This window comes from Littorina saxatilis, linkage group LG13 (genome assembly GCF_037325665.1).
Source record: "Littorina saxatilis isolate snail1 linkage group LG13, US_GU_Lsax_2.0, whole genome shotgun sequence".
Lineage (NCBI taxonomy): Eukaryota > Metazoa > Mollusca > Gastropoda > Littorinimorpha > Littorinidae > Littorina > Littorina saxatilis.
Genome location: NC_090257.1, coordinates 42,385,276 through 42,401,920, shown reverse-complemented (window position 1 = coordinate 42,401,920; position 16,645 = coordinate 42,385,276). Strand labels below are relative to the sequence as shown.

The 16,645-nt window shown below is 41.6% G+C and overlaps 1 protein-coding gene across 1 annotated transcript in view; it reads left to right on the top strand.

Moving 5' to 3' along the window:
- Positions 1-16,645, top strand: part of LOC138945905 (receptor for retinol uptake stra6-like) — a 68,190-nt gene that overhangs the window by 24,310 nt on the left and 27,235 nt on the right. The window contains exon 9 of the mRNA XM_070317425.1: positions 6,967-7,028. Coding sequence (XP_070173526.1) covers positions 6,967-7,028 — 62 coding nt within the window. The remainder of the gene's footprint in view (positions 1-6,966; positions 7,029-16,645) is intronic.

Sequence of the window (16,645 nt, the reverse complement as noted above, 5' to 3'; positions counted from 1 at the left end):
CGTCAGTCCACCGCTCATGGCAAAGGCAGTGAAATTGACAAGAAGAGCGGGGTAGTAGTTGCGCTGAGAAGGATAGCACGCTTTTCTGTACCACTCTTCGTTTTAACTTTCTGAGCGTGTTTGTAATCCAAACATATCATATCTATATGTTTTTGGAATCAGGAACCGACAAGGAATAAGATGAAAGTGTTTTTAAATTGATTTCGAAAATTTAATTTTAATCATAATTTTTATATTTTTAATTTTTAGAGCTTGTTTTTAATCCAAATATAACATCTTTATATGTTTTTGGAATCAGCAAATGATGGAGAATAAGATGAACGTACATTTGGATCGTTTTATAAAAAAAATATTTTTTTTACAATTTTCAGATTTTCAATGACCAAAGTCATTAATTAATTGTTAAGCCACCAAGCTGAAATGCAATACCGAAGTCCGGGCTTCGTCGGAGATTACTTGACCAAAACTTCAACCAATTTGGTTGAAAAATAAGAGCGTGACAGTGCCGCCTCAACTTTCACGAAAAGCCGGATATGACGTCATCAAAGACATTTATCAAAAAATTGAAAAAAATGTCTGAGGATATCATACCCAGGAACTCTCATGTCAAATTTAATAAAGATCGGTATAGTAGTTTGGTCTGAATCGCTCTACACACACACACACACACACACAGACAGACAGACACACACACACACACGCACATACACCACGACCCTCGTCTCGATTCCCCCCTCTACGTTAAAACATTTAGTCAAAACCTGACTAAATGTAAAAAACAACTGGTGTAAATCTGGTAGGACACAGCAAGCCATGTAGTATTCTCTATCTAACTCACCACAGCAAGCAGTCAGGGTGTTGATTTTTATATTTAGTCAAGTTTTGACTAAATGTTTTAACATAGACGGGGAATCGAGACGAGGGTCGTGATGTATGTGCGTGTGTGTGTCTGTATGTCTGTGTGTGTGTGTGTGTGTGTGTGTGTGTGTGTGTGAAAGTTGAGGCGGCACTGTCACGCCCTCATTTTTCAACCAAATTGGTTGAAATTTTGGTCAAGTACTCTTCGACGAAGCCCGGGGTTCGGTATTGCATTTCACCTTGGTGGCTTAAAAATTAATTAATGACTTTGGTCATTAAAAATCTGAAAATTGTAAAAAAAAAAAAAATTTATAAAACGATCCAAATTTACGTTTATCTTATTCTCCATCATTTGCTGATTCCAAAAACATATAAATATGTTATATTCGGATTAAAAACAAGCTCTGAAAATTAAATATATAAAAATTATTATCAAATTGTTTTTTTCGAAATCAATTTAAAAACACTTTCATCTTATTCCTTGTCGGTTCCTGATTCCAAAAACATATAGATATGATATGTTTGGATTAAAAACACGCTCAGAAAGTTAAAACAAAGAGAGGTACAGAAAAGCGTGCTATCCTTCTTAGCGCAACTACTACCCCGCTCTTCTTGTCAATTTCACTGCACTGCCTTTGCCATGAGCGGTGGCCTGACGATGCTACGAGTAAAATGGCATTGCGTTTCATTCTGTGAGTTCGACAGCTACTTGACTAAATATTGTATTTTCGCCTTACGCGACTTGTTACATTTAGTCAAGTTTTGACTAAATGTTTTAACATAGACGGGGAATCGAGACGAGGGTCGTGATGTATATGTATGTGTATATGTATGTGTGTGTGTGTGTGTGTGTGTGTGTGTGTGTGTGTGTGTGTGTGTGTGTGTGTGTGTGTGTGTGTGTGTGTTGGTTAGTGTGTGACAGTGGAAAGTGGAATCCAGAGGAATCTGAGATTCCCCTAGGGGAAAGTAGAATTCCAGTTTCCCCTCGAGGAAACTGGAATTCTACTTTCCTCTGGATTATTGCCAGATGAAACTGGCCTCTAGGGGAAACTGGAATTCAATCTCTAGGGGAAAGTAGAATTCTACTTTGCCCTAGTGGAAACTGGAATCAGACTTGAACAGTCAAAGTGGTCGAAAGTGGAATCCAGAGGAGAATTCTACTTTGCCCTAGTGGAAACTGGAATCAGACTTGAAAATTGCTTAATTTTGTGCCAGATTTTACTGGACTTAGAACTTGTTTTATTCCAACAAAAGGTATTGGGTGAATGTCAAATTATATACCAGTTTTCCAGGTGTATTCTAATTGCCACGACTTGAGATCACGAATTCGTGAATACAACTCCATTAAGCTGTACTGGAGCAATAAAGTGCTCCTTGGTGAGCACTGGTTCACACAAAAGGGGAAGTTGCTGACACAGATCTCAGTTTGACAGCCAAGAGAGAAGCAGAGGACAGTATGGAGATTAACGGTGACAGTGGTGACCAGCAACAAAAAGCAAACTTCTACCAGCAATTGGATGCGCACATACACAAACTGAATATGAACAATAGAGAGACTTTTTGCCTGCCCCAAAAGAAATACAACAAAGTTCTGCGGGTGCTTCTTCTTCTTGTCGTTCGCGGGTGCTCAGTTTGGACGAGAAGGAGGCATGTCCAGAGGGTCCAAAATTCAAACATTGGACCAAAAAGCTGTGACAAGCTCGGGATGGTCGGCTCGCAGAATATAATATTTTGCAAGAAGTCGGGTTGTCCGGTTGTCGCACGTGAGGAGATTTTCCAAACAATCTCCACATGCCACACTAACGTTGGCCATTCTGGCCGAGACAAGACCTGGGCAGAAGTCAAAAGCAACTACGCCGGAATCAAATGGGATGTAATTGACATTTTCCTCAAGACCTGCACTAGTTGCTGCCAAAGGCAACCAGTGAAGAGTCTACCATCAGGCAAGGCGATGGTCAACCTGTCGTTCCTTCTTCGAGTTCAGATCGACCTAATTGACTTTAGAAGCGAGCTTTAGAAAGCACAGAAACTTAGTTCGTAGTCTTTCTTCGTGGGAAAACCCCCTGTCTACGTCATCACTTTTGCGCTTCCGGAAGGTCACGACCTCCTCATTTGCATTACGTCCGATTCTTCGTTGCGCGAACTTGCGGTATTTTCATCATTTTGACGAATCGTGATTCGTAGGTATGTTTCTGGTATTTGTTGCATGTATTGGGTCAATTGCTGTTAACGTAAGCTTGAATAAATGTTTTGACTGTATTCTCACACCATTTTGTTGTTGTGTGGATTCGCTAAAATAGGTGTACTTTGCTCTTCAAAAAGGGTGCTGTTTTGGTCTGCTTTTGCGCTCAGAATTAAAAATGGCGGACGAGTTGTTGTTTCGATTGAGATTTTCAACATAAGTTTTGCATTATTTCTAGGTTTCAGGTGACTACCCTGGGTATGGTAAAGATGTAAAATCACTTTAATGGTGTATCCATATGAATGCACACGAACACTATCCAATGTTTTAGCCATTGGTTTGGATGAGCACGGGGATATAGCTCAGTTGGTAGCACGCTGGATTTGTATTCAGTTGGCCGCTGTCAGCGCGAGTTCGATCCCAGGTTCGGCGGAAATTTATTTCACAGAGTCAACTTTGTGTGCAGACTCTCTTCGGTGTCCGAACCACCCCCCGTGTATACTACATTGGGTGTGCACGTTAAAGATCCCACGATTGACAAAAGGGTCTTTCCTGGCAAAATTGCTTAGGCACAGTTAATAATTGTCTTCCATACCCGTGTGACTTGGAATAAGGCCGTGAAAGGTAAATATGCGCCGACATGGCTGCAATTTACTGGCCGTATAAAAATGTCATCTCACACGGCATCACTGCAGAGCGCCTAGAACTGTACCCACGGAATATGCGCGATATAAGCCTCATTGATTGATTGATTGACAAACATTTCGTCTGCTTCTAAAGGTGCTACTGCCTCAGAACCGCAGGCGCGAAGAAAAGTTCGCAGGGATTTCCCGATTGCATAACCGGAAACGAAAGGGATCGCTACGAACTAAGTTTCGTTGGTCAATCTAAAGCTCGCTAATGAGTACAAGTGGATTCTGCACGCCCGAGATTGCTTCTCCAAGTACAGCTGGGCATACGCCTTGAAGTCTAAGTGGGCTGCTGAGGTTGCAAGTCATCTCTTCGACCAGTTCTGCAGTTTTGGACCTCCGAGAATTCTCCAGAGCGATAATGGGAGGTAAGTACTGTTTCATGTATTGTCATCCAGTGCACCTGAGCCTACCTTCAATGTTTTCTGGATAAAGGGATTTTGATAAGGCCTAAAAAATAAAAAATAAAGGTTTGTCTAGGTTAACCCGACGGACTCCCCGCAGACTCTAAACGGCTTTTTTCCATCCTTGTGTGTGTGTGTGTGTGTGTTTGTGTGTGTGTGTGTGTGTGTGTGTGTGTGTGTGTGTGTGTGTGTGTGTGTGTGTGTGTGTGTGTGTGTGTGTGTGTGTAAGGAGGGGTGGGGGGGGGGGGGGTTGGGGGAACGGTGGAGGTTCAAATCTAAAGAAAATAAAAATTATATGCTTTCAAACAGCTTTGCAACTGCAATGGGCGAGGTAATTGCTGATCTATTGATTTATCTTTGCAGAGAATTTACTGCTGGGGTGATTCAGGAAGTCTGCAACATGTGGCCCGGTACTGTGATGATCCACGGTCGCCCCCGTCACCCGCAGACACAAGGTATGTAGTCAGAATGACGGGTTTTCACAGCCTGGGAGTCAGAATGACGGGTTTTCACAGTCTGGGAGTCAGACTGATGGGTTTTTGCAGTCCGAGAGCGGCAGCCACAGTGGTGTGAGTTTGGAGCTGGAGGGTCAGAATGGGGCGGTTCCCCAGTCTGGCAGTCATGACAGCGGTGCAGTTCATGCTGTTTCAGTCAACAATGATTCAACTGAGAACAGAAAGCGTGGAAGACAGTATCTCCTCTTGAGTGAAAACCACATTGTCGGTGCAGGAACAGAACACACGAACATTCCCTCTGTTAATGGTATGAAAGTAAATCCACGTGAGCATGCCGTGATGTCTGTTGATCAAGTGTTTGACCCTGCATGTGTGCCCACAGAGGGAAATCCCATGCTAGAGCCATTAGAGGTTGGACAGTTTGTTCTTTGGAGACGCAGTGCGGTGGTTGAAAATGAGGCCAGTGCAGTTCACAGAGACAAGCGGTTGGCTGCAAGAAGAAACTTCCTGACGGCTGCCAGGCGCCAAGAATCTCGGTACCAAAAGAAACTGAAAGATGTGACGAAGTCGTTTTCAGAGGGCAACACAGCGGGAGTTAAAATCCACAGTGCCGATAGAACCAACACAGATGTTAGGCTGCTCACTTGTAAAGTGCTCGAGTCCAAAACACTTGTTTTGTATCCACGTGAGCATGGCGTGATGTCTGTTGATCAAGTGTTTGACCTTGCATGTGTGAATGAACGTTAAATTGGCTTCCATCACAAACAAAAAACAGTTACGACATCTGTCCACAACACTCTTCAATTCAGCATTGTCGAGTCCACTACATACACAAGGCAAAAACATATGTTTTGGGTAAAATGCTGAGAAAAAAGCTGAGTCGGTCAGCAGGACTACGTTCTAAAGTTCAGTAAAATCTGGCACAAAATGAAGCAATTTTCAAGACTGATTCCAGTTTCCGCTAGGGCAAAGTAGAATTCTACTTTCCCCTAGAGATTGAATTCCAGTTTCCCCTCCTCGAGGGGAAACTGGAATTCTACTTTCCCCAAGGGGAATCTCAGATTCCTCTGGATTCCACTTTCCACTGTGACATATACATCGATTCAGAGAAAACTACTGGACCGATCTTCATGAAATTTGACATGAGAGTTTCTGGGTATAATATCCCTGGATGAGTTTTTCATTTTTTGGATAAATGTCTTTAATGACGTCATATCCAGCTTTTTGTAAAAGTTGAGGCCGTACTGTCACGCCCTCATTTTTCTATCAAATGGATTGACATTTCGGTCAAGCAATCTTTGACAAAGACCGGACTACGGTATTGCATTTCAGTTTTGAGGGGTACAAATTAATTGATGAGTTTGGTAATTAAAAATCTGAAAATTGTAATTAAAATAGTTTTTTTGTAAAACGTTCCAAAACTAATTTCATCTTATTTTCCATCATTTTCTGATTCCAAAAACATATAAATATGTTGCATTTGGATTAAAAACCAGCTCTGAAAATTAAATATATGAAAAGTATGATAAAAATTAAATGTCCGGAATCCCTTTAAAAACAACTTCTTCTTATTCCTTGTCGGTTCCTGGTTCCAAAAACATATAGATATGATATACTAGATGAATACCCGGCTTCGCCGGGAAGAAGTAGAGCCGACCCGGCGTACGCGATTGACGCCACACGAAGGAAGGGAGATAAACGCGCAAAACACTGGAGAAGATAAGGAAGAGTTACTGGGAATGGATGTACAGAAAAACCAAAATCGGTTCAGCGCTGCGCGCTGAGAGCACGTGTTGAAAATTTTCATCGACCAGATTGTGTCCGGGGTCTACCTGAATATGCCCACCAAATTTGAAGCAGATCCATCGAGAACTTTGGCAGACAGACAGACACACACACACAAGCCGTATATAGATATAGATGTGAATTAAAAACAAGCTCAGAAAGTTAAAAAGAACAGAGATACAGAAAAGCGTGCTATCCTGCTCAGCGCAACCACTACCGCGCTATTCTTGCTAGTCAATTTCACTGCCACGAGCGGTGGACTGACGATGCTACGAGTATACGGTCTTGGTGAGAGAATGCAGTGCGTTCAGTTTCATTCTGTGAGTACGACAGCTTGACTAAATGTTGTATTTTCGCCTTACGCGACTTGTTTATGTTGTGACCAAATGTATGTTGTTGTTGTTGTTGTTGTTGTTGTTGTTGTTGTTGTTGTTGTTGTTGTTGTTGTTGTTGTTGTTGTTGTTGTTGTTGTTGTTGTTGTTGTTGTTGTTGTTGTGTTTACCTGCATGCTTTAGCGCGGTGTTTAATGACAGTGCAAAAGAATGCAATGTATTTGTAAAGCCAACAAATTGGTGATGTTTTATTTTTTCCAGGTTTCCGCTATCCAACTCGGTTTTTGTCTGTCATGTTTGTGAGCATGGTTGTGGTCTATGCGGTGAGTCGTGCTAGTTTTTTCTTTTCCTTTCTTTTCTTGCATTCGTTTGCTTGGATATTCTTCCATTGGTTCCACAATGTCTTGTGTTACAGCAAAACAAAAGTATCTTTGTGTTGATTCTGGTGGTTCTCATTTGCACGCGTAGCTAGCTGCATGATTTAAAGGCACGCTCCTTCGCTGTCTCAGATCGTTAAACGCTTTACTGAACGTGAAATGAAACCATCTCTCCCTTTTTACATTTAGTCAAAACTTGACTAAATGTTTTAACGTAGAGGGGGGAATCGAGACGAGGGTCGTGGTGTATGTGTGTCTGTGTGTGTGTGCGTGTGTGTGTGTAGAGTGATTCAGAGTAAACTACTAGACCGATCTTTATGAAATTTGACATGAGAGTTCCTGGGTATGGTATCCCCGGACGTTTTTTTTCAGTTTTTCGATAAATATCTATGATGACGTCATATCCGGCTTTTTGTAAAAGTTGAGGCGGCACTGTCACACACTCATTTTTCAATCAAATCGATTGAAATTTTGGCCAAGCAATCTTCGACAAAGGCCGGACTTCGGTATTGCATTTGAGCATGTAGGCTTAAAAATTAATTAATGACTTTGGTCATTAAAAATCTGAAAATTGTAATTAAAATTGTTTTTTCATAAAACGATCCAAAATTACTTTTATTTTATTCTTCATCATGTTCTGATTCCAAAAACATATAAATATGTTATATTCGGATTAAAATCAAGCTCTGAAAATTAAAAATATAAACATTATGATTAAAATTAAATTACCGCGCTAAACATGTACAGGCTCGTCACTTTCACTGCCTTTTGCACTAGCGGCGGACTACGATCATTGTGAAAAAAATGCAGTACGTTCAGTTTCATTCTGTGAGTTCCACAGCTTGACTAAATGTAGTAATTTCGCCTTACGCGACTTGTTACATTTGGTCAAGTTTTGCCTAAATGTTTTAACATAGAAGTGGAATCGAGACGAGGGTGTGGTGTATGTGTGTGTGTGTGTGTGTGTGTGTGTGTGTGTGTGTGTGTGTGTGTGTGTGTGTATAACGCGATTCCGAGAAACTACTTGACCGATCTTCATGAAACTTCACATGAGAGTTCCCGAGTAAGATATCTCCACCCGTTTTTACATTTAGTCAAGTTTTGACTAAATGTTTTAACATAGAGGGGGAATCGAGACGAGGGTCATGGTTTATGTGTGTGTGTGTGTGTGTGTGTGTGTGTGTGTGTGTCTGTCTGTCTGTCTGTCTGTCTGTCTGTCTGTCTGTCTGTGCGTGTGTGTGTCTGTCTGTGCGTGTGTGTGTGTGTAGAGCGATTCAGACCAAACTACTGGACCAATCTTTATGAAATTTGACATGAAAGTTTCTGGGAATGATATCCTCGGATCTATTTTTCATTTTTTCGATAAATACTTTAGATGACGTCATATCCGGCTTTTTGTAAAAGTTGAGGCGGCACTGTCACACCCTCATTTTTCAATCAAATTGATTGACATTTTTGTAAAGCAATCTTCGACGAAGGCCGGACTTCGGTATTGCATTTCAGCTTGGTGGCTTAAAAATTAATTAATGACTTTAGTCATTAAAAATCTGAAAATTGTAATTAAAATGTTTTTGTTGTAAAACGATCCAAATTTACGTTCATCTTATTCTTCATCATTTTCTGATTCCAAAAACATGCTATATTTGGATTAAAAACAAGCTCTGAAAATTAACAATATAAAAATATGATCAAAATTAAATTTCCGAAATCGATTTAAAAACAATTTCATCTTATTCCTTGTCGGTTCCTGATTCCAAAAACATATAGATATGATATGTTTGGATTAAAAACACGCTCAGAAAGTTAAAACGAAGAGAGGTACAGAAAAGCGTGCTATGCAGCACAGGGAAACCACTACCGCGCTGAACAGGCTCGTCAGTTTCACTCCGTTTTGCACAAGCGGCGGACTACGGTCATTGTGAAAAAATGCAGTGCGTTCAGTTTCATTCTGTGAGTTCCACAGCTTGACTAAATGTAGTAATTTCGCCTTAGGCGACTTGTTTTTTCTTTTTTTGGATAAATATCTTTGATGACGTCATATCCGGCTTTTTTGTGAAAGTTGAGGCGGCACTGTCAAGCTCTCATTTGTCAACCAATTGGGTTGACATTTTGGTCAAGTAATGTTCGACGAAGCCGCCCGGACTTTGGTATTGAATTTCAGCTTGGAGGCTTAAAAATTAATTATGAGTTTGCTCATGAAAGTTCTCATTAAAATCGATTTTTCGCAAACAGATTTAAAATTGATTGCATCGTATTCTTCTTCAAATTTTGAATCTAAAAATATATACATATATTATGTTTACTCTTAAAATGTGATCACAATGAACGCAAATAGGTTAATTAGTACTACGATTATAATTCAAGAAATCGATCCAAAAACGATTTAATCTTATTCTGCATAATTTCCTGATTCCAAAAACATAGATATGTATAGGTTACAACACGAGTGGTTTTTTATATGGCGAGTGAATCCCGATGATATTCCCGCTGGGTCTTGACTGAAATACAAGCCATATAAAAAAAACACGAGTGTTGTAAGCTGTATATCCCATGCGTACACCAAAGACAACGTGGACCACAATAAAGCACTGTAGTTGTCTGTGGTGTGTAAAATAGGTGAGCCAGCGAGGTGTGTTCCTCTTCACTACCCCATGCTAAAGCCACGTCGCCGAAGAAATGAAGTGCAAACAAGTGCATCCGTAAATGTGTGTTAAATCTACATTCAAACCACTGTTCGATTTGCTTTTGAATGCATTTTAGTTTCAAGATAATAAAGAAAGCACACACAATGAAAGTTTTCATTGAATCAAAGACAGTTTCGATTTAGGCTCTGAGTCCGTCCAAGGTCACAGTTTCAGGCTACGGTTGCCAACACCGGTTTGGTTAACTCGGATCCCAATTCTAGTTTAATTTTTGTGTTGGAGTGTAGAATTACGAAAATAAACTAACATTTTACTGAATAACTTCCTTTAGATTTAAGCAGTCATTTCATGTTCGTGAAATATATCTCTTAGTTAATTTGTTCGATCGTGCTTGCGTTAATCAACCCATACCGGTAGCGTCAATTCTGTCTAAAACGGTGTAATGGCTGCTCCTTGAAACTGCGTGTTGAATACCGTTTGGACTGATTTTACTCCATCAGGATGAAATACACGTTTGCCGAGCTCTTGGATACTTTCATATAACCATGAACTTACGTCAGTGTAAAGCAAAAAAGTTGGACATGCTCGAAACATGGATGAAACAGCCTGTGCCTGTGCGAACCGGCCAGTCAAAAAGGTACACTCGTAACAGTGCATCTTTGCTTGTTGGAACACACGGAGGAAGGGAGGTTACTCTAGCACACCGGTGACACTGTGACGGTTCCCCTACGCTTTGTGTTCGGTGCCCTGACCCTTTGTGTTCGGTTCCCACTCGGTTCCCACACGCCAAAATTCGCGGACAAAACTTCCATTTATGGTAGTATTACGCAATGTTGCTCTCTGAGAATGGTCTTGTTAGATCTGTGAGTGTTTACACTACATGCCTAGGTGCTGTTGGATTGAAGGTTTTTGATATTTTAGCCGTTATTAGGTAGAATGCCTTCCACTTTACTGCAAAACTGCATAATTCGTAGCATCGGCAAGAAATATCCTACCAAAAAATGCCTGCTTGGAACTGTCGTTGGTCCAGCAAAAAGTTCAACATGTCTGTAGCAGACAGCCCAAGTTTCAAGATTGTAGGGCCATCCAAACAGCCGTAATAATAAAAACAACAAAAGTAGTCAGTGAAATTGGCTGTGTTCGGTCCCCACACACTTTTGTGACGTAGGCGTGACGGTTCCCATAATTCATTGTGTCGGTCCCCACTTTCTGTGTCGGACCCCACTTTCGACCTAATTTCTCTGTGACGGACCCCACAACCAGCCTATTTTGTGTCGGTCCCCACACCTTCTTGGATTTATGACTTGCCGGTTACTTGTATCATTGTATTCATTGAATCTAATTGTCTCGGAGTTATTTTTCAGCAAAAACCGGCAAGGCAGCACCTTTTGTGATACCAAGTAAGTCAGATGACATCAGTATGTGTGTGTATGTGTGTGTGAGAGAGAGAGAGAGAGAGAGAGAGAGAGAGAGAGAGAGAGAGAGAGAGAGAGAGAGAGAGAGAGAGAGAGAGAGAGAGAGACTAACTTTATTAGTTTATGCCACAAATAATATATAACATTATTTATCTCTGGGACGGTTCCCAGTATACCAGCAAATTATGTGTTGATCCACCCACACCTTCTTGAACTGGCCTTCCCAATATCTACTCTTAGTCTTAAGGCCTTGGAGATATGCAATTTGGCACATTTTTAAAATAAAAGATCCACCTGTCGTATGTGAGATTCAGTTTTCAGAGCAAAATGCTGCCCAGGGACTTCTAGTGGTGATTGGAAAAAAAAAAGAGTACTTGCCTGTGTCAAGTATGTGTCTTTATCCACGCTTGTTGTAAGAGGCAACTTTTCCCAGCTCCTTGTGTTCATGACTGCTTTCTCTTAAAATTAATTACTTTATGACAGTCAGAATACAATGGAACAAGGCTACATAAACCCTGACAGCCTACGACAACGGCCCGACTAAGGCTCAACACCGCGCCAATAAATTCAGCATTGGGCCAATGTTGGGCCATGATTGCTCCGTTTTCGTAGGCTATCAGGGTCAAAGATACATATTGGTAAACTAGTAAAATACATGTTCAGCATCATCAGCAATACCACAAAAGGATTAAAACAAGAAATTCCTCCGATAGGAACTACACCCCCGTCAAAGGGAAATAACCTTCTCAGTTGGTGGCAGTGAGAATGGTTATTTCCCTTTGACCAACGGGGGTGTCCGTCTATACCAGGCCTTGTATAATTTTAATCCACCAATAACTCCCTAACCGTGTGTTTGACTGGTCCCAATTTTTGTAAGGACCGTCTCAGGAATGTATAGAACCTGTTCACCAAGTTTGGTGACGATCGGTCCGTTCATTCTTGAGATCTACTTGCGAACACAAACACATCGAGTGAAACCTATACACACCCCTATACCGGGGGTGTAAAAATCCTATTAGCTGTATGTCAGCGGCACAATGCAACCAGAACCAGCGTTTATGTGGAGTGATCGGGTGCTGGTCACTACCGCGAGCGTCACTACCGCGAGTACCACTACCGCGTCTCACACTAAAGTTGTGTTTCCGTACCCGCGATAGCGTTTTTCCAGCGGTGCGACGAAAATCAAGCACATAGAAAATGACCAGGAGTGTTTCCACACGCGCGACGCGTTAGCGGCGCGACAAGCGGCAAGCGACGCGATTTTTTTGAAAGGGTCCTGGAGCGATTTTTTCGCGTTGTCGCGCGGCAACGCGGGAGTTTACAGATTTTACCGCATGTTTAAAACGCAAGTACGGAAACACGTCACGCGTTTGCGCGCGTTTTCTTTTGTCGCTGCCGCTGTCGCGGGTACGGAAACAGAACTTACCGCGAGTACGACACTACCGCGAGTACGACACTACCGCGAGTATAACACTACCGCGTGTCACACTACCGCGAGTATAACATTACCGCGTGTCATTTTATGACTTCCATGGCTGAAGGCAAAGGTTGAAATGTTTCCTTGAAATATAAAACAAAAAGGCCTGGTCTGTTCTCTGAACACTAATTCAATGTTTGTCATGCTAACCAAGAACTCAAAACGATCAGAACACACTATCAGAATACACATAGAATGGGTTGCTTCCAATCAAAGCCGTTAGAACACAAACTCACAAGAAGTAAGTTTGCATGCGTTCTCTCTACGGTTATGGTACTCGCGGTTGTGGTACGCGCGGTAGTGTGACACGCGGCAGTGTTATACTCGCGGTAGTGTCGTACTCGCGGTAGTGTGACACGCGGTAGTGTTACACGCGGTAGTGTCGTACTCGCGGTAGTGTGACACGCGGTAGTGTTACACGCGGTAGTGTCGTACTCGCCGTAGTGTGACACGCGGTAGTGACGCTCGCGGTAGTGTCGCATAACCGGAGTGATCTGGAAAGGTGTCAATCTCTCTCTCTCTCTCTCTCTCTCTCTCACTCTCTCTCTCTCTCTCTCTCTCTCTCTCTCTCACATACACACACACACACACACACACACACACACACACACACACACACACACACACATACTGATGTCATCTGACTTACTTGGTATCACAAAAGGTGCTGCCTTGCCGGTTTTTGCTGAAAAATAACTCCGAGACAATTAGATTCAATGAATACAATGATACAAGTAACCGGCAAGTCATAAATCCAAGAAGGTGTGGGGACCGACACAAAATAGGCTGGTTGTGGGGTCCGTCACAGAGAAATTAGGTCGAAAGTGGGGTCCGACACAGAAAGTGGGGACCGACACAATAAATTATGGGAACCGTCACGCCTACGTCACAAAAGTGTGTGGGGACCGAACACAGCCAATTTCACTGACTACTTTTGTTGTTTTTATTATTACGGCTGTTTGGATGGCCCTACAATCTTGAAACTTGGGCTGTCTGCTACAGACATGTTGAACTTTTTGCTGGACCAACGACAGTTCCAAGCAGGCATTTTTTGGTAGGATATTTCTTGCCGATGCTACGAATTATGCAGTTTTGCAGTAAAGTGGAAGGCATTCTACCTAATAACGGCTAAAATATCAAAAACCTTCAATCCAACAGCACCTAGGCATGTAGTGTAAACACTCACAGATCTAACAAGACCATTCTCAGAGAGCAACATTGCGTAATACTACCATAAATGGATGTTTTGTCCGCGAATTTTGGCGTGTGGGAACCGAGTGGGAACCGAACACAAAGGGTCAGGGCACCGAACACAAAGCGTAGGGGAACCGTCACAGTGTCACCGGTGTGTCTAGCTTCACCTCAAATGAACAGCGAGGTTCGTTTGCTGTCACTATCAGTTGATTCTTCGCTTTTGTTCTTTTTTTACTCGACCTGCACCCAAAGTGTAAAGATAAACGCTTTGTTTACTGTATCGCATACCACAGATACGTATCATGGTTTTGTCCTCTGTGAATGTTGTGTTTTCTTTTGTTTAGCCATGTGAGCAATGCTCTTCATCAATCCACTGAAACATGTTCGGTGCAGTGTCAAGTGTAGGCAGAAGTATAGTTCCTCGGCCAAACCGGAATCGGTACTATGATATATTTTTTTGAGCCCATTATGTATTTATTGAAGCCGAAAAATACAACATATATACCCATAGTAGCATTACAGAGACAAAGAAGCAGCTCATGGGATATAATATGTTATATTCAAAACAAGGTCAGAAAGTTTAAAATAATACAGAAAAGCGCGCTTTCCTGCTTACCGCAATACGCTATTTCGCTATTCTTGCATGTCAGTTTCACTTTGTGTTGCACGGGATAAGTGAGCGACTTCCTTGTCGCGGGGATTGACGAAGATGTTTTGTCTTGGTGAAAAAAATGCAGTGCGTTTAGTTTTATTCTGTGGGTTTGACAGATTGACTAAATGTTGTAATTTCGCCTTACGCGACTTGTTGACATTTCCAAATATCAACACCCAGACTGCGTGTTGTGGTGAGTTGGAATTGTTGATGTATTGATTTCTTACAAATGATAATAATAATTGTCAGTAAGTACTGGTGTCACATGACTGATGTGAACCAGTTGATTGGCTAATGGCGATGCGCTAAAACTGTTAGTGCACTCTTGGAGTGCGCTAACTTTTCCACAGAGCGTATTCTTCCGCCCTTTGCCTAAGCGAGAGTGTACTCTCATCCTCAGAATTAATTAATGACATGTAGCTTATATTCTCCACAATACCAATGATTATGACCATAAATTTCCTGCTTCTCAATTAAAGCAGAAGTGGTTTTTTTCTGACAGATTGCATGTGCCTGTGCCACAGTTGCCACTGATCTAAAAATAGAACCCGCTGTGTCTAATTTTTCAGTTTCGACTTGCGAAGATTCTTCTCATAATTATGCCATGTTAGTGGCATGTAGCTTATTATCCACATTACCAAATGATGAGTTAGTATACAATTCCCAGCAGCTAACAGAAAACACAAGTGTTATTCCGATAACTTCGTAGCAACTAGATCAGCACGTAGCAGACTACACTGAAATACGACTGCATCTGTTCAGTAAATGAATGTTTTCCGAATTATTATTTCAAGGCAAGAACAATCGGAATCGAAAACGTGTAGGGTTTAGAACGTTCTTACCATATATAAGACTTATTACCAGCCTGCCTCATGCGTGCAGACTCAGTGCAACGTGACGAGCAATTTTTGTTTTTGAAATGAGACTCAGTGCAGTGGTTCGATTGCCATAGCGTTGCGCAAGCAGACGACATAAATCCCGCTCAGCAAATTAACATGTTGGGCAAATGTGAACGACAAAACGATGGGGATATAATACGTGTAGGGTTCAGAGCATTCTTACCGTTCATATTTAGTACCAGACTCCCCGATGAGTGAAGATACCACACGAGAAACATGCCACATTTATTTTGAAAATGTGCTTTCCGTCGACCTTGGCAAGGGGCAAAACTCTGCACAGTCAATCTGTCGAAGCTCGATGAAGGTTTCGAATCGCAAATAACTAAGAGCAAAATGAGGTCTCTATGAAAGATCATCACTTTTTAGCTTAACGCTACACTGGAATTTACCAACAGAAATTAAAACAAGAGTTTGCGTGTGACGAAAGCACGACACACTTGAGACAGCCCACACAAAAGTAGATCTGACACAAACCTGACCACACAGTTACGCCTATCCAAATGCGCGTTGCAAAATGTGCGTTTTGAATCTTCTTTTTGATCTGGCGGTACTGACAATATCGTTATTGAAACAATCCCAGTGCACTAAGGGATTTATAGAGCAAATCTCGAAAATAATTATTGAACTCAGCGCTATGCGCTTCGTTCAATAATGAATTTTCTCGATTTGCTCTATAAATCCCTTAGTGCACTGGGATGTCTCAATAACTTAAATAATAATAATGGCTTTTACATAATAAGTCACAACAGTTCTGTGTGTGCACAGAGAGCACCAAGATGCTGTTCAGCTGTGTGTGACCAAGTGGACGGATGAGCGTCACCCACGTAAAAGCCTGGCCAGCTCTGAGACATAAGACCAAATACAAATATAGGTTGGGTTAGGGTAACCCGACCGAACCTATTTTATTCCCGCCGACCCTAAAACTGTTTTTCATTTCTAAACAAAAACAACCAACTTTTGGCACATTTTGCGAATCATACCGAGACTAAGGGAAGTAACCTTCTAATCGACTAAATTTAAACCAAAAAAAGCCGACCTACCGACCCTATCTTTTTGGGTCACTTTACCCTAAACCAACATATATTTTTGTTTGGCCTGAGGGAGTGTGCCTTCATGTGAAACCGATGCATAAATAGACGGGCAAATTATCTCTTCCGCTGCCAGGAGACGGCTGTTTTTAATTTCAACACACTAGGTAACACAAAAATGAAGAAAGTTCCCTCAACCTTTTAATTTAATATTTTCATCTCCTTTTCACTTTTGGGTTCACTGCTGTTTTGATAT